The following is a 22,705-nucleotide window of genomic DNA, read 5'->3' on the forward strand; positions in this document are numbered from 1 at the left end:
TTTTTAAAGATCTCTTTATTTTGCTCTCGTTCGAATTGAGAATGTATATAGTATCTCCTTCTCGATCAAACATACCCGCACATGTGACCTATGACGTCAGAGCCAGCTTATAGCCAATAAACAAAATGACGTGTCAAAGTTGAGCTAAGTTTTTCCACGTAAGTTAGAATGTTAATTAACGGGAAGTTAATTAAATACAGTATGTATTATGTAATGTATAGTATGTATTATGTAATGTATAGTATGTATTATGTAATGTATAGTATGTATTATGTAATGTATAGTATGTATATAGTATGTATTATGTAATGTATAGTATATATACAACATGTATTATGTACATTATGTAATTATGTATTTTATTGCAACACGTAATATGTTTTTGTTTTGTCTACCTGGCAACTTCAATGCATAATAATTTTGTTTATGTTCCACAAGGCTTCGTGCTTGTCTTTGTGTTAAGTAAGAAATATATATGGTGAAAGAATTGAAATCATTGTGAAAGAATCTTTGTGAAGGATAGAATGTATCACTTAAGAGAATTGATACTTGACAGGATGAGTTAACTCGAAATGGAATGGAAAGAACAATTTCTAAAGTAAACAAAGCCACGTTTTAACAACCAATCAGGCTCGAGATACCCACACTACGTCACTTGCATGTATCCCATTGCATTGGAGCATACCCATTTCTGCGACTTGAGCCGCTTCAGGTGCGCATGCGCATTTACTTCAAACCTTACGTATGGATGCGTATGAAATGATACATAAAACTCTAAAATCTCCCCTTTATCACAGTACCTATTTTAGGTTAAATTTCCGCACAGCAATCATTACCACAAAAGCATCACTGGCCTCAATGAAAGTTTGGATCCACCGAAACAGAATAGCTCCAGAGTTAAATACAACATTTTTTGAAATACTTAAATTAAAAATGAATACTTTATAACCATTTGTATAACAGTAATGTTAATACTTTAGACAATGCCTTAACTAGGGAAGAAAGGGCGATTTTTTTTATTTTGTTAGACCATATGAGTAAAACTTGCACAATTTAACTCAGTCAACATGGTTGGCAAGATTTTACAATCAATCTTAAAAGTACCGGTAAAAACCATAGTTTTTACGGTATAGTGCATTTAAAAAAAATACTCAAATGAGCACTTTAACAACAGAAATGAAACAGTGATAACAAGAGAAAGGATCAAAATTAGTATCTAAACACATGAACTGGCATGAATCTTTCGACTAGCCTTTAAACAATTTATGTATATAAAACTCCTATAATGAAATCATAAAAAACTTTCGATGTTATTAATATATTTCAAATCCATTTATTTTTTTTATTTTTTTAATTTTCTAAGTTCTTTCCCATTATTAATTTTGATCTACAATCGATAATTTTTTTTAAAAAAATCTTTTAACTAAATTGATGAAATTTCATTCTCTGTACAAATCTAAATGAGTATTTGAAGAAAAGTTTCTGAAGTATTTAATGTATTTTTGACTTAACTGCAATTAATTTATCTTACTAGACTTCTGCAGAGAGGGTTACCATCTGGATCGGTTCTTTTCCCGCCAAGAAATGCTGGTAAAACTTCGTCATCGATATTTTCCAGTAACTTCTCTTTCCAGCCATCTGGAGAAAAAAAAACATGACGTGACATTTATAAGGCATGAATCCACATTTACGATGCATGCACTGTAAAAACACTTATACGAAAATCTACTATGAAACGCTGGGCTCCGCATTTTATGTACAGAAACAGTCAACTATAATATTAAAAGATGAGTTTTAGATAGACGGGCCAGGATAGCCTGGTTGACAGACTCACGTTCGTAGGTACGGGAATTCAGCCAACCGAAGACTGTAGTAAATGATGACTAGTGCACTTTAAATCTGTTGGGTAACATAACAAATTATACCTCTGGGCATGCATACTGAATTGGAGATTGATCGTTGTCTGGTGCAGGTCAAAATTACGATCTGCGGACGAATGCATGAATAAGCCCACACCATAAACGGGTGAGACGTATAGGTGTGGCAGAATGTCCCTAGATGGCGTCACTGGAAAACTAGAACAATCGCACATTTTGCCTGAATGGCCTACGACTAAACAACATGAGTTTTAAAACCGAGTTGAATATTTTTTAATAAAAAGAAAATATCAGAAAACAAAAGAATGGATGACAATTCGTAACTAAATAACTCGAAATATTATGTATATTATATATAAAAACTAATGAAATATTCCAATTTGTAGAGTAATAAAATGGAGGGTGGCGCTGTATGGTGATCAGGGAGCTGAAAGTCAGAAAGATCTCGTGTTCGTATCAGGGATAAGGCCATGAATGTTCTTTCCTTCTCTTCTCTGAATTATCTGTCTCTCTTACTGTGGGTACAATGTTTGCCCACCTAATAGGGTGACCCTGATAGAGTAGTCAACAAATCTACTCTTCCGATACCCGAATGACGAAAGTTAATATCCGGGTGGGCATTGAAAAGAAAGAGTAATTAAAAAATCAACAAAAAAATTGTGATCGCCTCATTACTATCACCCATTGTTCAAATGCTTTTTCTTTCTGGATTGACTCCGTTAAACATTTCAAATCATGGATTGCTGTCTCCATCGATGTATGTCGTCTGATTGATTTTCATATCCTGCCTATGTACGTATTTCAAGCAGAGATGGGCATTTGTCATTCAGAATAATGAATAAAGAATGATGAATAATTATTCAATGATGAATAAAGATGAATAAAGATTTATTCATTAGTCAGAAATATTTTGAATAAAGAATATTCGTTATTCAGTATCCTTTATTCATTAGTCAAGAATAACTGAATAATTTCACTGGTCAACAAAAATGGGCACGGAATACTCTAATTGACTACGATTATGACAACTACAAATGAAACGTTAATCCTTTTTAAGTATATTTATATAATGTTTGAGAAAATTTACTTTTGTCTAACATAATGCATACTTTTGAGAAATGGTTACATGGTAAAAAAAGGGTTTAATTTTTTTAATTAAAATTTTATTTAAAAATTTAAAATAATATTATCGTTTGCTTTCAAAAACTATAAAAAATTGCGTTTTATAGATTTCAGAACAAAATTTCAAAATGAACTTAAGTAACTAAACTGTTATAAACCTACTTTTTAGCACAACTAAGTATGTTACGCTGGAGTAAGTTAAAATAACATAAAAATAAATAGTCATACTTGTCTTAGTTTTATAGTTTAATTCCTAAAATAAGACGTTTAAGAGCAAACGATGTTTTGCATCTCGTTATAGACAAAGACATATCGATTGCATTTTTTGCTGGTTATTCAAATTTTATTCAGAAAAATTAGTCATGACTAATGAGTTTATTCATCAATCATTATTCAAAAATTTTTATACATTTGCATAATGAATGATGAATAATGACTAAATTTTCATATGAATAATCATTCAGAATAAATTTATTCTGAATAAATTTAGTCATGAATAAAATTTTCGTGAATGATGCCCATCACTGGTTTCGAGACACTTTTCCATCTTCAGCATTCATATTTATAATAAAATCACCGTCAAGCCATACGTTAAGAATAAAAATACTTTTAATTATTATTATGTAAATATATTAAAAATGCCTGCTAGTGAAAAGCCATAGCAACGCATGTAATGAAGACGCATGCACACTCTTGAACACAGTTGAAAGGAAGTCATCAAATCCAAACCAATAACCTTTTTGCCAATGGGTAATAAAATGTTACACATGTCATAAATACCTATGCCAAAAACCTGGACTTTTCTGATGAGACCTGTTGTAATAACTAACTTCAGAATTGAAAAAATGTATGTGAAGTAGGCAGGGGCTGAAAATATGTAAAAAAATAATAATAATTAATAAGGAAATAAATAAGCAACTTTTAAAACAAATAGAAAAATAATACTCTTCGAACTAATTACTCTGCTAACTTTATTTTGATTTCATTAATCCTGTGGTGTGATCATGGGATCACCACAATATTTACTTTTCCTACTGGGCTGTCTCCAACAGGAGCGCCCTCTTCATTGCCTTTGCAGGATCTCTAGGGCTCGACTCATAGCTCGTCTTTAGAGATTCTTGCAACCGCTAGGGAGGGGACGCTATCTTTTGGAGATAGACCAGTATTCCCCGTGGATCTCGAATAGTTGGTTGCTTTCTTAAGCAGCAGGATAATTTTTGTTTTTTATCCCCCTGTGTGCTCTAGAGTTTAATCATTGATTTTTACCATAATAAGTTTTTCCTTATCTCCTAATTATTTGATGCATCAGGTAAATTCAGCAAGAAAACAATTATTATTCAAATGACTTAAATTAAATTACTATCTACTCCCTGGAGCACACAGGGAGGATCCAGCATGCACGTGGTGCAGTTAGGCTCTTGTGCATTGATGAGCCGCTTACTGAAATGAACATGTTTCTCAAAACCGAAATGAAATAAAAATGTTGCCTTCGTCTACAAAAATCTGTGTTTTTCATTTGAATGGAGATATACAACATCTAGCACAAGCAGATGGCGAATGATCTTCACCACATGGCCCTTCCATCAACCACACCTCCCGACAAATCCCCTATGACTTTTTATCCGCAATGTAGAACATTTTAGTGTATCTTAACACTAATAACGGTAGCCAATATTTTATCCTTAAAATGGTGTGATGGTACCAAAAAATGAAGAAAAAAAAGAAAAGAAAAAGAACAGAAAATTCCTTGATGTTTGGTGCTGTGATACACCTGGAATTTTCCTTTTCTCTGCTTCTGGTGTATAGTAGTTGCCCTCCTTTCCTTAAAAATGTAACTTTTTTGAAATTCGATTTCTCAGAAACTATTCCGACCGATTTCCCTCAAAGTTTGTATTTTGTCTTGTAAATTTATGCCTTGTATATTTTGCCTTGCATATTTTGCCTTGTAAAAATTTTATACCTAACAATTTAAAATTTTTTCGACAAATATTAAATAAAATAATAAAAAAATACATGTTTATTGAAAGTTATTTTTTGCCTGGAATTATCTTTAGATAAATATATTTTATAATTGTGCACAAAAAATTTTCAATTCGCTAAAAAAATCTCACTGCATAAGGCGAAATACCAAAAAGTAAAATTATTATTAAGGAATACAAACTTTATACCGCTCTTTGGATAAAATTCACTTTCTGGTTCTTCTACTAAGTATCTTTGTAATTAGATAAATTTAGCTTTATAAATTAACGTTATATATGTGAACAAGACTAAACTAAAAACTTTTCACGAGAATTCTCAATTATTTTAAAAATGTCACTTATCCAGTTCTTCCATTATACTTCCACTATATTCCTTTTTAAGTGTAATTTTCGACGAAACAAAATAGATAACTGGAATATTTTAGTATTTTAAGATATACATATTTATATAATTCTTACCGTTGATTACGTAAATTGCTTTCACAAATTCTGGGAAATTATCTTGAAAAGTGCCTGCACTTTGCAAACATATTTGAATATCTGTAAGAAATTATGTGAATTCAATTATTAAAAAGTTATTTCCTTATTTAGATACATTTTCTTTAAAATACATTCAATAGATTTGCATCAGCTACAAAATTTAAAAAATATCCATAATGAAAGAAATTTAATTAAAAATTTATTAATTGAAAAAAATTTAATTTTTTTCCTTAAATGGAAGTAGTTCTTTAAATAATATGAATTCTCTCAGAAAAGTCAACCTGATGGCAAGGGGACTCTAGCCCTTGATCCGTCTATCATTAAGGATATTTTACGCCAACACAGTGGTCGGTGCGAGACGGGTGCGGAATTAGTATCGACCAGCTATCGCTGGGATCCGAACGAGGTTCACCTCATTGTAAGGCAAACGCTCTATCCCCTGAGCCACCACGGCTCAACCTTATTAATTATAAACTTTGAATTATCCAGTATACTGTTATTAACTTGTGCACATCCAGATTCTGTCCAATCCAAAATAGCTAACAAATCAAATACGCTTCTGTAGACAGTAGGAACGCGCTATTACCCTTCATCCACTATTCACGAGTCTTTTTTTTTTTCATATTTTGTAATCTGGCTAACTTGTTGCGAAAACATTTTAAATGCCTGTTAGTAAAAGTATACATTTAAATGCGCTTTTTGCTTTATATATCACATTTTTAGTTTTTTTTTTGTGTTTTCCTGAATTTTTATTCTCTATTTTTACTTGATTGTTAAATTTCAAAATTTTTTTTTTTACTTTACACTTTTTGCTAATAAGTTATGTTCTCGTTTTAATTTCTTTGTGCTTATTATCAGACGCACTCTAAGATTCTATGTAAAACTTTAATTATAAGGTGATACCATATAGCTTTATTGTTTATACGCGGTTTGTACTTGTTTACGTTAGTGTATCAATGGGTTAAGTTAGACGATAAATAATGTAAATTTGACGATAGGATATAGTGTTTATTTTAAATAGCTAATTTTTCAGGTATTATGTTCATTTTATATAAAGTTTACTGTCCCTAGCCAAATTATTAGACGCACTGTAAGATTCTATATAAAATCTTAGTTATCAAGTGATACTATACAGCTTCATTGTTTTTCCGCGACTAAAACCAGTTTGCACTTGTTTACGTTCGTGTATCAAATGGTTAAATTCGAAGATACATTATATATATATAGAATATTTATTATATGAAGCATTATATTAGTATATTATAATAATTAGATCAAATTATTAGACGCACTGCAGTGTTTTAAAAATGACATGATTTGCACGAGTTTATAGCCAATACTTTTACATTTAAACATACATGTAATGGGTTTTAATTCGGGAAATGTTTTACATAATTCCTATTTGTATTTATTTTCAGCGTATTGCATTACAATGTTAACCCATTGATTTAGGAGCGTTAACAAATGCAAACCGGTTTTTTCCGATTAAAAACAGTATCTCTGTATAGTAACACCTGATAATTGCAATTTTACATAGAATCATATAGTGCGTCTAATAATATTGCCAGGGACTGTAGTATATTCATGATAAAATTATATTTAATAATATGTATTTAAAATTTATTTATACTCACTAGTTTTGTTGGTAACTGCTTGAAAAGTTAATCTATCACAATCATACACATAAACAAACTGAATATTCAATCTTTCTGACTGTTGAAAAAAAATATCACATTAGAAACGACCATTTAAGGGTTGGTTGTACAAAATAGTATTTGGAATAGTAATCATTACTTGACATAAAAATACCTTATCTTGCTTAAATCTAATGAGCAATTCTAGCGTAGAAACATTATTTTATATTTGAATAAGCATTAATTAACTGTAAAGAGTGTGTTTAGATAAGAATAATAATTTTTGTCTGGAATCAAATTTAATAATAATATAGTCGCCAAAAATGCATCAATTGATATTTAAGGCAAATTAGTCATTTTAGCCAATTATGTTTTTTTTTTAGTTCTTATAAGCATCTACTCGTATTTCTAAAAAGCAATTACTGCTCAGAATAATTATTTTAAACTTTTATAAGTAAGAAAAAAATCATTTGTAATATTAATAAGTATGTTTAGTAAAGATGAAATATTTTGAGGCTTGTTCCATTCATATTTATAACATAGATGGAAAAAACAGCAGTACGGAAAATGCAGCACGGAATATGGACAGGATTATCTAACTAAATTTATGCTTACAACAATTAAAAACATTAATGCGTCTCTATTCGAAACTAATAACGACATATTTTATTTTAATACTTAACTTAAGCATCTGGCAACAATTATATAGGGATGCAATCGAAAAATAAGAAAGAAAAAAAGCATATATCCATGCCTAAAAGATGTTATTCTGAGGGATGAAAACAATTACCAAAAAAGAAGCCGTGATGGCTCAGGGGATAGAGCGTTCGCGTTCCAATGTGGTAAACCGGGTTCGAATCCCAGCGATGGTGGGTCGATACGAATTCCGCATCCGGCTGGCACCAACCACAGTGCTGACGTGAAATATCCTCTGTGGTAGACGGATCATGGGTTAGAGTCCTCTTACAGCCAGGCTAACCGTGGGAGTTTATCGTGGTCTTTCTCTGCATGCAACACAAATGCGAGTTAGTTCCATCTAAAATTCCTACAAATTTCTTCCAAAAATCGATCCAGGAGTTCCCTTGTCTTCTGGATTGGGTTCAAAATTACAAGGCTACGGCGTTGGCCATTAGTAGTTCTAAGCAAAATATTGGGTCAGCTGTTCAACGACGGTTATAAAATTTTTACAAATATTACCAAACAAGATGGCAAGACCAGCCGTAGCGAGCTTTTACATTTCCTTGGTAAAAACTGCTACCAAATCATACCTTACTCATACTCCCCCCCCCCCCTTGCAGAGGAAAATATACGACCGATGGGGAAAATTCTTAGGGTTTCATATATCACAACGAACAGAACAAAAAAAAGCAGTGAAACAGAATAATAAAAAATATAGTTAAATCAGAGATAAGTAATTGACAGGTAAACAATTTATTTTATTTTAATTTTAAAACAACTAAAATTAGAAAGTAGGGAGTTAAAATTGCAAGTCCCAATTCTTGATTGCCATTTTGTGAAGTACTACTATATATATATATATATATATATATATATATATATATATATATATATATATATATATATATATATATATATATATATATATATATATATATATATATATATATATATATATATATATACATACACATATATACATATATATATACATATATATATATATATATATATATATATATATATATATATATATATATATATATATATATATATATATATATATATATATATATATATCAAAGCCTCTTTTTGTAATAAAAAGTAATATTACCTTTTGCCGTTGTTGACAAAGTATGGCACTATCTTCTTCTAGTCTGTAAGTAACATATTTTATGATATCAGATGCCGAGCAAGATTTGAAAAGGCCTGTAACAAATTAAAATTATAAAGGTCTTCCATGATGTACTTAATCATAATTAACATTGATTACAATTTGTTTAGATAAAATATTCCATATCGAATAGAATATTCCACTTAAATATATATTTTTGGATCAGGGGTATTAGGAACAGATTAATTAGTGTACAGTCCGCAAAAAAAAACGAATCACCCTGAATAACTTTCGTTCTAATGATCGGATTTTCACGAACTAAGTGTCAATCTTAATGGTTCCTGGGGGAGACTTCAAATATGTTAATTAATTAGTGCTAACTATTAATTAAGTTACGAAATCAGACACAAAAACGTACTTTCTCTTAATAAACATATAATTTGTTTTTTGCATATTTGGAATCTAGACCCTTGAATTAGGGGGGTAGACAAAATTTTAAAAAAATTGGGTGGTAAATTGGGCCGCAATAAAGGTTTATATATTTGGCGATAGTCCAGAAAACCGCCAAAAAAAGTCGCCTGCGCAAATAAATATTTTACGATAACCCATTGACTAATTCAAAAGAGGAGTGTGTGACATTAGGTCACAGCCTAATTTATAAATATCCTTTTTTTAATCAATAATACTAATTCTTTTAATTTTGTAATACACGTTTTATTTCATCATCTTTCTTTAGCCCCTTAAGCGGTAGCGCAATTTGGACATTCTCCCCCTAAAATTCCTTACCAGCTCCTTAAAGAGCCCCTTTATTTCGAGAAGTTTCCACCCTTTTTTTTCTGAGAATTCCACTGGTCGTCGGCATCTTTCATCTCCGCGTGTTTGTTGTGTTTCTCAACCGTAACTTTTAACGCATAATCAATTTTTCGTCTCAACTCGTGATTTTTAGATAATTTAACTTTAACTTGCACAACATGCACTACAACTTCAATTTTAAGTTTTTGTATCTTATAAAAAGGAAGAGCGCGAAAGACGAAATAGCTTTTTCGATAATTTGATGTCATATAATTTGCTGCCCTCCGCTTAACGGAGTTTTAACATTTTTTTGCTCCCACCTCCCTAAGGTGGAGAAGCTTTTTTTCGAAGGATGGCTTCCTTGCGCCATCTTTATTTGATGTTGGGCTTTGTTCTCTGAAAATAACTCAAGTAGCTGTTAATAACCATGCTGTCCTTTTCATTGTCTCTGATGAATGCTTACTAAAGGATTTTCCTGATAAATTGAATTAATGCCTACTAATGAATTTTCCTGATAAATTGGATTAATGCTTACTAAAGAATTTTCCTGATAAATTGAATTAATGCCTACTAATGAATTTTCCTGAAAAATTGGATTAATGCCTACTAATGAATTTTCCTGATAAAATTGGATTAATGCCTACTAAAGAATTTTCCTGATAAATCTCCAGCTTTTTTTATGATGATCCGCTGACCAACTACCGTCAGGGATGGAAATCCTTCTCAGTCATTTTCAAACTCCTGTTCCAGTCATCACTAGTTCCACAGTCTTGGGATGTGCCATTGATGATTTCTAAAATGATGTCGTGCCTCAAATGTGATGATTTTTGAATATATTTTTTCGCCAATAAAACAACAATGATTTTTTTTCCAAAAAAAAGGAACTGGACTGCTTCATTTTCAATAACCAAAGTTTTGTTTTTCTGTTTGTTTCATCCTGCCTCAGAGAACTGCTCTGAAGAAGAAGGTATGTTTTTTTGAATATACTTGTTATCTTCTGGAACGTATTTTTGAAGAAGAAAATTTACTATTTTTCTGGGTTAGCCAAACTTCGCAAACGTACCACTAACTATGTTTCACCCGGCCATTAATTTTTTAGTTTTTTTATTTTCTAAATTGTTTTTTTTGCAACTTTTTCATTTTTATTCTATACCCAACCGTAACAGGGCAGAGTGCTTAATTTTACTAGGTTGCTACGCAACCAAGCTCTGATAGTAAAAAAATTGAAATAATGTTCAGTGACTGCTCGGAGGGGTTTAATTTATTGTTAATTTAAAATATCTCGAAGTTTCCAAGCCATAAACAATTTTTTTAGGGGATTTCTGTCCAAAAAGCGAAAAAAAATATTATTTTAATCTTCTTTGAAAAGTAAATTTGAATCGATTTATAAATTATTTATGATAGTTTTTAGAATTTAAATACACATGAACTTTTTATCTGATATTATTTAGATTACACTGTTTTTACAATATTTATTCGAGGATTTTATATTAAAATCAAATGAGCATAACTTATTATAGCTATATAGAAAATTTTAGGGATAATCATTTTTACAGCTTTAATCGAGTCTTCTAGGCAAGAAAGTTTGAAGGAAAAAAAAGTGCTTGAAAAATAAAATGTAGATTGTATAATAATTCTAATGCACATTCACAAGGTTTTCTATAATTTACGATATTTCTTTTTTCTATAACTCAAGGAATTGCTGAATGTTTAGTGGCATTTCAAAAAGATTGAAATATGTTATGTTTAAGAATAAGATATTAAAATAATATGTTGCATATTGTAGGATTCATTGTTTAAAAAATCGGTTCATTCTACTAGATATTTAGGTTACATAATCTTTTAGGTCCTTTGGATAAAGATGATTAGCAAATAGCATCCTCATGTTTCGATACATTCTGCAACTATACGTTCGCAAATTCACCATAAAATGTCGCACAGCATATTCTTCAATTACGATAAGCTACATTTACCACCAAATACTGCTACTGTGGTTATTTTTGCTTTCTTATATACATCTGATGCTCTCTTTTTAAACAGAGCTCGTAAGATCCTTAAGATACTGAAATGGGGGCACAAAAACTTAAGAGATAAAATATTTAGTTTCATTAACTCAAAATATCTGGTGTCAGAATGTTAATTTTTAAGTTAAATATAACTTTTACAATATTGATGCTCTTACGTTTTTAAAGACCATATGAATCCTGATAAAATATTAAAATGCATATGTTTACTTTAACGAGTGTAAAATCCTTATCAAAATAATGATCTAGGCCCAAATGTAAAACAGTATAATTGACGATACTGGCTTCAAAACATATGAAGAGGGAAGTAAAAGTCGACATGTTTCGAGTTTTCAAATATAATCGCCCATTCTCAAGACTTGTCAGGTTTGAATAACTTGTGACTTTTATTATTGGACGCTCAAAACATGTCTATTTTTATTATCATCTATTATTTTTATTAATCAATGAAATTTTCATATTTTTGATTCAGTTTCTTGGGATTATCCATTTAGTTACACAACATATTAAGTTATTTCACTCGATATTAAAATAAGTTTTACATATGTTATACGCACAGGTTCTTAGATTGAAAAAATAATAATTCACTACTTTGTAAAAAAATTAATGCAGTAAAAAAAAATTTTTTTTTTTGCTGCAAGCCTTAACATTTTAATTTAAGGTCATAAAAAAATTCCGTTTACAATTGAAATTTCAAAAGTCGAATGTGAAAATGGAATGTCCCCTAGTACCAGGAATCGAAATTAAATAGTTACTATGACAACTTTTTTAAACAAGTGAGCGTTTCCGTCCTACTCAAAGTTGTTTGAAAAGGTATTTTTTATATATTGATTCCAAAGTTTATTCTACATATATTTCAGGGTATACTTTCGGAGTATTTCGATCGAGTTTATTTTTACACCCTTATTTGCTTAAAATTATTAAATAATTTACTTAAAATAAATTATTCAAGCTACATGATTTAATGCATTTATAGTATAATAATAAACGGAGCTTCCGACGCATATCCTTAACCTTAATACCGCTATCATTAAATAAATGGAATAAGCTTAGATAAATAATAAAAGTTAATTTTTCCCTCGTTTTAATTTTCAAGGAATAATATGTTTCGATCAAACAGATTTCATTCTGGAAATAGCGAAATTATTGAGTAGGTCCCTTGGAGCAATATCATTCTTATCCTCTTTTGACGAAATATAGGAAAAATTAGTTTTCACAGTTTCTGTAAAAAGTATGTTAGCCTACTTGCCACGTTTTTTTTTTAAAAAAAAATTTATTAAAATAAGTTCGGAAATTGTGTATTTTTTATAACATTTTTTTTTTAAAATCAGATGACTCTAAAATTGGCACAGCTTCGGAATCCTTACAAATTTCAATTTTTAGTATTTCGTGCTTAACAAAATAAGGCATTTTCCTGATAACAAATTATACTACAATAATATCTTGGAAATCATGCTAAAGTAAAAAATTAAACTAAATAGTTCAGTATATTATCAGAAAAAAAATCTACTTGGTATCATAAAGAGTAAAAGATATAATGAAATAATTAGTGAATCACACGTGGTCAGATAATTAAAAATTTAATTTAACAACTAAGATAGTAGGACGACATTTAAGATACTGAGATATTTTAAGACACTAAAAAACTTGGCTACGTATTCCACAGCTTTTTATGTTCGGTATCTTTATCCTCTTTGTAGTGACTTATAAAACATCAACACTATTTTAGATAATCTAACTTGAAGTCACAAGAAACAAACAAAAAAAAGACTATCAATAATTTATATTCTTTTTTCAAAAAAAATAGTATGCTAAGTAAATAATCAGCTGTTTTGCATTAAATAATTTTAAACAGCTGAATGTTTTTAATTTCTTAACAAGGTTTCATTCTTAGCTAACAGACAATAATTCTTTTAAAAAAACTTGTCTATAATTTGAAAAGGAAACCTAAATTAAAGAAAATCTAAATTAAAGTTCTAAAAAAATTTATTAGTATATTAATGAAGAAATAATAAAAGTAAAATGGTAAAGAATAAGATTTTTAAAATGTTAAAATTTAATTAAATAGTTGGTAAAATAGTTCTGCGATACACTTCCGGAAATTTCTTTTAAGATTAGGATGATATAGGGTAAACCAACAAATGAAGGAGCATTTCATAGATATTTCTTAGAAATAAGATTTTAAACGTTTTAATTTAGATTGATTGGTAACAGTAGCTTAATACCTAACAATAGGAAGTCATCTAACAATGAATTTAGTTACCTGGTCTTTGAGTCTTCTCTGGAAAAAGTTTTGAATTTGTTAATATCTGTTCAACGCCTTGTTTCTTTGACAAAATTATAAGGTCAGTATTTGTTGTTATCCGTTTAAACTACAATTAATTGCATATAATAATGCTTTTTCTACTCATTGTGAAATAAAGAATTCAAAATATGGTCATTGAAGTTACGTTTTATTTATTTTAAGCATCATAACATAAGCAAGTACTGAGATTAGGGGGTGCTTATTAACGGGATTACCGAACGATGAAAAACCAATGAATAAACAAGTGTTCCTTTACTGGGATTTTTTCAAGTTAATGAAAATAAAAGAAAATTTTTAATTTTCTTGTACCTTTTGTCATATTATAAATCAAAATTATGTTAAAAATAAAAAAATAAAAACTTCTAACCAGTGAAGGAAAAGGCATGTTCCTTCACTGAGATGAGATTTCCCTGTGAATGAATAGTATGTGTGAAATATGATTTTACATGGATAATTAGTAGTTCAGCGACATAGAGGACTCCTAAAATTCAGTTAAACGTTGTATGAATAGTTCCTATAACAATTTCATTTAAATATGCAAATTTAATTGCTAAATTTACTTAAAGAATTATAATAATAATTAATTTATTATTTATCTTTATAAATGTAGTGATTAGTTATTAAATCATACCTTAGACTCCTTAATAAACTATGTTTATTAACTAAATATAACAACTAAATATAATAATAAAAGCTTGAATGGAAAATTTCTTTGCAGGATTTTGTGCCAATAATTAGCTAAATTATTATCTTATTGCCGTCTTTAATGTCCTAACGGGAACTGGTAGGAAAAATCCATTTAAAGACAATTATCTAGGTGAAAAATGGGTGAAGTTTTTTTAAGGCGACATCCACCGATAACTCAGTGCAATGCGAAGATAATTTCAAAAGGCAAAACTTCCCTTAGAGAATAATATTCGAAATACTGGTTTGAAGAACTTCAGAAGAATCTTTAGGAGGGAAGTAGCCCTGGCATCCTTTTATAAAGAGATTGCATTTACAATGCGAATAAAACAAGAGTTGAATACTGCCCTTAAACGGGAAAAATCTGCTGCCTTAAAAATTATAAGGATTTATATTCTAAAGTACCTAGGAAAGAAAAAGTACCTCCATTGGTAGTTTTTCCTTACAGAAGAATTCGTTGAGATATTACAGAATCAGTCCCTGCTACATATTTCATTGGAAAAAGCTATTCATGAAATGAAACTATGACCGCAGCAGCATTTTACAAATATATTGCAAATGTTTCTACCCATGGCTAATTAAAAATGCAAGCAAATTCCATATTTTGCTTTTTCTGGATAGGTATAAATCTCATATCAATTTGAAACTGAGCAAGTTTTGTTCCTCAAAACAAATTTTCTGGTTTAGTTTCCTACGTAATTCTTGGAAATCTCGTTAGATCTTGAAAACAAAAGAATTGTAAAACAATATGTCTAGAAAATTTTACATCCATTTTTAAATAAGATTTGAGGCATCAACTGATGAAGATAAAATGCTTTTATGAAATGCGATATATTTTCATTCGATGTGGAAAACGTTGACTGTAACAAATGCATGCAAAACAGACACCAAGAGTTATTGAGCAAGACAACTTATCAACAAAACACATGCTTCGAGAATAACGATGCGCTATTTCTTCAGAAGCTTGAGAAGGAAATCTCACAAGTTATGTTGCAAATTTTTAAAGGAACATTGACAGAAAAGTTTAATCTCCCAAATATCCCACAGCCTGTGCTTTTCTCAATATTGAAGAATTTATTTCAAAAAGAACAAGTGTATAATCAAATTTTGGCTCTGAAGCTGAGACAACTAACATTAATAATGAAAGTATCTTGAAAACTGATTTTGAGATAAGTCCTCTTGAGGCATTGTTAGTTGCAAAAACAATTGGTTTCATAAGTAACTACTAGATATAAGTCAATGAGAGATGGGTTTTACTCAAACTTCGAAACTCCTTTTTCACATTTATTATCCAGTGAGGAATTCTGGAAGTGGAACTGGAAAATCAAAAGAAATTTCGAAGATACATTTACATTGGCCAAAAATTTGGAAAAAAGAGGAAGGTTAAATCAAAAGAAAAAGAAATAAATTACTCATGACGAAGAGAAAAAAAATACTTAAAAAGATTTTTTAAAAAAAGCTTAAAAAATATGGGGAAAAGAGTAAACAAAAAAATGATCGAATTATAATAATAATAAAAACATCATCGGATTACACAATGATAAACATTCATAATTTAGAACGGACTATTAAACTGTGAGAAAAAAATGAAAAAAAATTTTTATAAATTATGTATTCAAACATATTTTACTTTCCATTCCATGACTGAAAAAAAAGTAATATTTTCCACATTAACTATGGTCGTAATTCCAAGAAAAATCTTGTTTTTAGACATTTGTGTGGCCTATGGATTACTAACGAGCATCAAACATTCTTAAAATTAAGTGTTCATTCTCCGGAAAATTTAGTGTTTATTCACTGGTAAGAACTGTTCCTTCACTTGGTCATCTTACTACTTATTATTTAAACCACCAAAAGCTTAAAACAATATTATGTAAGTTATCTAACTTTTTTTTACATAATTTGCATTTAATAACAAATATGTCGACACCATCATTTAGCTAAAATTACAAATTTTGAAATTTTTATGATTTTTTTGTAAAGGCAAGCTAAGTTTAAGTGTTCCTTCATTGTTTAGTTTACCCTATAAGATGTTGAGAAATTTGCGATATTGTGAGAGATGTTTAAAAATGTTGACTACGTATTTTTATTAATATTTATAAAATATATATTCAAGAAATTGATAAATATATTATTCCAAATCTATGCATACGTATGCATATTATTGAAATTGTATCAGTTATTGAAAAACAAAATAAAAAAAATAAAAAATAATCACATTAAATAAGCACAATCTAGTGTATTCTATCAGAAGCACGCTTTTTTTTAAACTAGACATTTGTTGAATGAAGTGCTTTTTATTCAAATTTCTTTACTAAATTGCAAATAGAATTTTAGACGACTAAAAAAGAAACATCGTATTTTATAGCTTAAGAAAATAAAAATGAAAAGATAAGCAAACGATTATTAGCGAAAAAAATATGAATGAAATTTTATGCTAAGCGCGCGAAGTCAAGTTCCTCGCAAGTTTATCACATTTTAATATTAATCGCCCCAATTAGTTATTTCTTTATTGTCGCCAAATTATTTTTTTAAAAATACTTATTTTTAATTTTTCTCAGCTTCTAATAAATAAAAACACTTGAAACTTTAGATTTTTCAATTGAAAAATATGTAGATTAATATGGTATAAAAAAATTCATACCTTATAATTCAATATTTTTTCATCCTCACTTTAATTAAATAATAAAAATAATAAATAATTATTAAAAATTATTTTTTGCACGAAATTATCTTTGGGTAAATGAGTTTTATGAGTGGGTGCAATTTTTTTTTTGAATTGCTTCATTAGTTTTGAAAATATGACTGAAAACGCAAAAAGCGAAATTAACATTAAGGGGTACGAACTTTGAATCGCTTTCCTGACCAAACTATGGGGACCACATTTCCCAGATTGCGGCTACCCCCTATATTTTGAAGATAAGAAATCCAAATATGTAAAAAAAAATTGCATGTTTATTCAGAGAAAGTACGTTTTTGTGTCTGATTTCGTAACTTAATTAATAGTTAGCACTAATTAATTAGCATATTTGAGGTCACCCCCAGGAACCATTAAGATTGACACTTAGTTCGTGAAAATCCGATCATTAGAACGAAAGTTATTCAGGGTGATTCGTTTTTTTTTTTTTTGCGGACTGTACATATTAATGTAGGGATATATTAATGAAAAAAAAGAGTTACCGCGTTTCTGTTCAAATACCCTTGTACTAGAGTTCTAAAATTTCGGAGAGCATGAGGGGGAATTCAAGCTCCCAATCCCAAAAATCACTCAAAAATTTGAATTGGATCGTTAGGAGAAGATGCTTAAAAATAAATTTTTCTTATGGATTTAGCATTAGCCATTGATTAAAATTAAACTATAAACCATGCTATTTTTTAAAAAAAATATTTATGGCATCCACCTGTGTAGTTACCTTAAGCATCAATAGGTGGCCCCACTGAGCATTATGGTAGATTATAACGAGCAGTGGTAATCTCCCTTAAAAATACATCAGTGTAAGCTATACCGGGCAAATATATACTGGACCATGGCACCTTAACCTTAAAAAAGCATCAGTCTACAATATACTGGGTACTAAAAATAAGCTCAATTGTTGAAAAAAACTAAATGTCAATAATACAGGTCAATTGCATATTGGGGAAATTACCTATATTTTAAAGATAATATCAAAAATGAATGCAAGCTTAAAGCTGTACTTAATAAGAATGAAAAGAGCTTATTGTACGTTCTTTAATATATATATATATTAGTACACTTTTAATATTTTAATCAGGTAAATCCAAGCATCAATGTGAATAGCGTGCGATGCCCACTTCTACGAATTGGATTTTTTGATGCTTTCTGAAACCGAGTGTTTATTTTATGGGTTGCTTTTAAACTACGTATTGCTTTTAAAACCGTTTTCTATAAAAACTAAATAGCTTAAAATCAGCAATAACTGAAATAAAGAAAAAGTTATGTCTTAAAAAGGAAATTTAATGAAAAAAAGGTACTTATTCTTCATTATGGTTAAGTGAGAAAAAAAAATCGACACCATATTATTTATGCCAATTATGCTTAATAATCTTGGTAAGAGGTTCTATATTGGTATTAATACGTATAGTAATAGGTGCTGTTTAAATACCAAATATGCTAATGGATCTATCAAGGTACCTAAGTACCAGTGGAAATAGGCTTTTATGTCTTTGAAAAGGATAAATACAGCGGAATCGGATTACCGAGTATGTGTGCCGTCTGACTGGGATGTCACAGATAGAACACCTGCCATTATCTAAAACAAAATAGTTCCATAGAACTCCGTTGCTGTATAAAATTGAACATTATTCTTCATTTATCGAAATTGTATACGAGGCCTGTCTAAAAAGTATCCGACCTTTGGGCAGAAAAAATATTTCGAATACCTGACGAAGTTGGGACCCTAATCCCCTTCAAAGTAGGCCCCTTGTGCTTGTACTCACTTAGCCCATCGATCCTTCCACTGCTGGAAACACCTCTGGAAGTCTTCTTTTGGAATGGTGTTCAGCTCCGTCGTCACGTTCAGCATTATCTCTTCTTTACTCTCAAAACTGGATCCTTTCAGTGGCGTCTTCAATTTTGGATACAACAAGAAGTCGCAAGGAGACTGGTCTGGAGAGTAGACAGGTTGACGAACGGTTGTAATTCCATGTTTGGCTAAGAAAGTGTGGATCAATTGGGATGAATGTGCAGAGGCGTGCTTTTTGTTCCGGCGACAACAACTTGGGTACGAATTTTGCAGCCACTCGGTTCATGTTCAAATCTTCACGCAAAATTGCATGTGCAAAATCTTTACTCACTCCAACCTCTTCTGCAATCTCCCGCTCTGTCAAACGACGATCTGCCATCACCAAATTTCACAACCTCTCAACATTAACTGCACTCTGAGCAGTTTGAGGCCTACCACATAGAACTCCGTTGCTCACTCTCCTCTGATGTGTGGCCATCTTTGAATCGGTTGAACCACTCCTTAATTTGTGTTACACTCATCGCTTCTTCTCCAAACACCTGCTGAATCTTACGAATTGTTGGGCTTTGAGAATCACCAAGCCCAGAATCACCAAGACAGAATTTCATGCAGTATCTTTGCTCAATTCGTTCAGTCATCTTGCGAGAAAACTAAATCCGACGAACACTACGAACAGCACCTTACTTGGCGACCACCAGCCAGCGAGTTGCACAAGCGAACACGGTGAGAAAATTCAGTCATGTGCATTAAGGTTCCTCCTTCCACTGTGCACTACTTTTCGCAGGAAAAATTAAGGTCGAATACTTTTTCGTACTTTCTTGTGAATCCCCCCTGTTCATTATAAACATAACATAACTTAGTGCCCTACCACTGGGCATCCTGGTTGGTAGGGCACTAAGAGTTCGCATTGCTCGATCCCCGCCTGTAGTAAATGGTGACTGATGCACGTTAAATCTGTCGTTCCGTGTTCCCATAACAAATCAATACCTCTGGGGGTACTGATCCAGGAGTTTCCTTGGCTTCTGATTTGGTCCAAAATTACAAGGCTACGGAACATTATAGTCGTAAACCCAAAACTGGGTCGGCTTTTCCACGACGGATATAAAAAAAAAATTTATAACGGTTCCATCGAAACAATTTCCCCATTTCTAAAAACTAAAAAACGTAAATTGGTGATAAATCTCAGGAAGATTTAATTTTAAAAATCAGCACGAATAAAAATTATACTAGAGCTTTGTAGCACGTAACGTGTCACATTAACATTTTACAGGCTTATAAGACTGTTACCAGACTTTTAACAACTCATAGATTTAATATCACATTTCTTATAATGCTCTTAAACTGTGGGAAAAGAGTCTTACGTCAACCTTCATTTATCAAAAGGTACCCCAAGAGTAAATCAATTTAGCCTGCATTATATACTAGTGAGTTGATATTTAATAATTGTAGTAGTAGTTACACCACAATACTCCCCACCAGTATTTTATCAGGGATAGAATTCGATAAACGGATATCACTAGTTGCCGTATTAGCGAAAGACGGGGAGAGCTGTGTTAAGTTCACCGGTGTTTGAGCGCTTGTGGTGAGAGCTGTATAAAGTTCACAGTTGTGTGTGTAGTTTCTCCTGTGTTGCTATTAGCAGTCGAGTGTGTACAGAATCTTTTTGTGTGTAAATGAGACAGAGAAGCAACAGCGCGAGTAGTACGATGACGCAATCACGAGTGGCAAAACAATTGTTCAATGCGGACAATTCATCGAAATGGGCGTTACTATCAGGGAGCTTTTATCATGTCCGGGATACCAATGTAGGGAATGATCTTTTGATTATGTCAACCTTCATATAACAAAATGCACCCCAATATTGAATAGAGTTAGTATGTCTTATATACTAGTGAATTGATGTTTAATAATTGTAACGCCACAAAACAATTATTTTGTGTTGTCTACCTATTCACTTAAACATAAATACTCGATATTTCTTGAGGTTTTTATCATTTAGGGAGCGAATTAAACAACCGGATTCCGAAATTTTAACTCTTACAGACCTTGCAAAAACAGAACTTGCAAAATTACTATATTTTTATTATAATATTTCAAATGCAATTGTCACTGATCTGTGACTTATAAAAATTTAAATGAGAAGAGTGGTACGACTTAGACCTCTTCGACGTAAATAACTGGTCTAATCTCACAAAAGTTATAAAAATATCATTCGCTGATATATTTTGTTTTATGTAACTATTGAGCTTTCGATAAACAGTCTTAAGATAATCATAAAAGTTTTCAAATAACTAAAATTCACGTAAAGTTACTGAAAAAATGTAATGAATTAAAAATATACATTACCGATGTCATCTACTTTTCCTATACCTAAGTATGTTATTGGGCAGCCATCTTTATCATATCCGATTCTGCTAATAGGAATATATTTTTGAATCACCTGGTATAAACACAAATGATGAATTAATATTAATTAACATTATTTTGAAGGATACAAATAGGGTATAAGACAAAGATAAAATACCTGGCATAAACACAAATGAGGAATCAATATTATTTTAGGGGTATGAATTAATCAACATTATTTAAGGGGTACAAATAAGTTATAAGACAAAGACAAAATACCTGGTATAAATAAACCAAGCCACCTTTACTTAACCCTATTTAACTTTTGAAATTCTCTTAGTTTCTTTTATCTTGTATTAGCAATTGAACAATTGCTTTAAGGGAAATATATTTTATTGATCAAAAAAAAAAATTTTAGTGGAATTTTACAAATAAAACAAATTTTTACTCATAGTTGAAGTTGAATCATTGACCAGTACAAATATCACTTTAAAACAGGTGTCATAGAACAAAGCTCACAGAATGATTTCCAAACTTATAATATATATGTAAAATGATGCAGTCGTACCGAGCAGGGAAAAAGACACAGGATTTTAATGAAATCAGATGTATTTTATTTAGATCATTTTCGTATGGGGAAATCTCAGAAATTACTATTGGTGAAATAAATAGATCACGCGATTCCCACAAAGCTTAAAAGAAAAAATATCTTTATTTAAATTTATGCATAGTTGGGCCAAAAATAGATTTAGAAACAGGATGTGGTTTTTTAAAAGTATGATAAAGTGCTTCGATTTGAAGAATTAAGTAGTAATAAATTAGGAGTTGTTTTATAACAAGGAAACTAGCATAAAAAGATTAATAGAAGCTTTTTATGTTACATCCCCCAGTAAATAAGTTTTTAAAATGCAAAAATAAACAATGAAAATAAGATCATTGAATAAAAATTAATAATCATTTCAAATGAAATAACAAGAATGAAAAGAAATTCAGAAATTATAACCAAAATCTATTATTATTTTTGCTTTTCAAACACCTATTACTTTGATAATAAAAAAATATTTTGAAATTATTATCAAAACAAAAGCACAGATAAAAATAAACATTCGTTATATAAATACTATTAAAGAAATTTATACTGTGGATGAAAATAAACACTGAAATACACCTTTTTGTAGTTAATAAA

The 22,705-nt window shown here is 30.3% G+C and overlaps 1 protein-coding gene across 2 annotated transcripts in view; it reads right to left on the minus strand.

Moving 5' to 3' along the window:
* The window catches only part of LOC107448958 (SEC14-like protein 2), a 71,225-nt gene that overhangs the window by 14,061 nt on the left and 34,459 nt on the right, over positions 1–22,705 (minus strand). For both annotated transcript variants that reach the window (XM_087168487.1, XM_087168486.1), the window contains 6 exons: positions 21,520–21,613; positions 8,885–8,979; positions 7,093–7,171; positions 5,438–5,518; positions 3,780–3,866; positions 1,532–1,638 (listed from right to left, as the gene is read on the minus strand). In XM_087168487.1, coding sequence (XP_087024613.1) covers positions 1,532–1,638; positions 3,780–3,866; positions 5,438–5,518; positions 7,093–7,171; positions 8,885–8,979; positions 21,520–21,613 — 543 coding nt within the window. The remainder of the gene's footprint in view (positions 1–1,531; positions 1,639–3,779; positions 3,867–5,437; positions 5,519–7,092; positions 7,172–8,884; positions 8,980–21,519; positions 21,614–22,705) is intronic.

This window comes from Parasteatoda tepidariorum, chromosome 7 (genome assembly GCF_982258835.1).
Source record: "Parasteatoda tepidariorum strain Cologne lab strain chromosome 7, Ptep-v5.0, whole genome shotgun sequence".
Taxonomy (NCBI): Eukaryota; Metazoa; Arthropoda; class Arachnida; order Araneae; family Theridiidae; genus Parasteatoda; species Parasteatoda tepidariorum.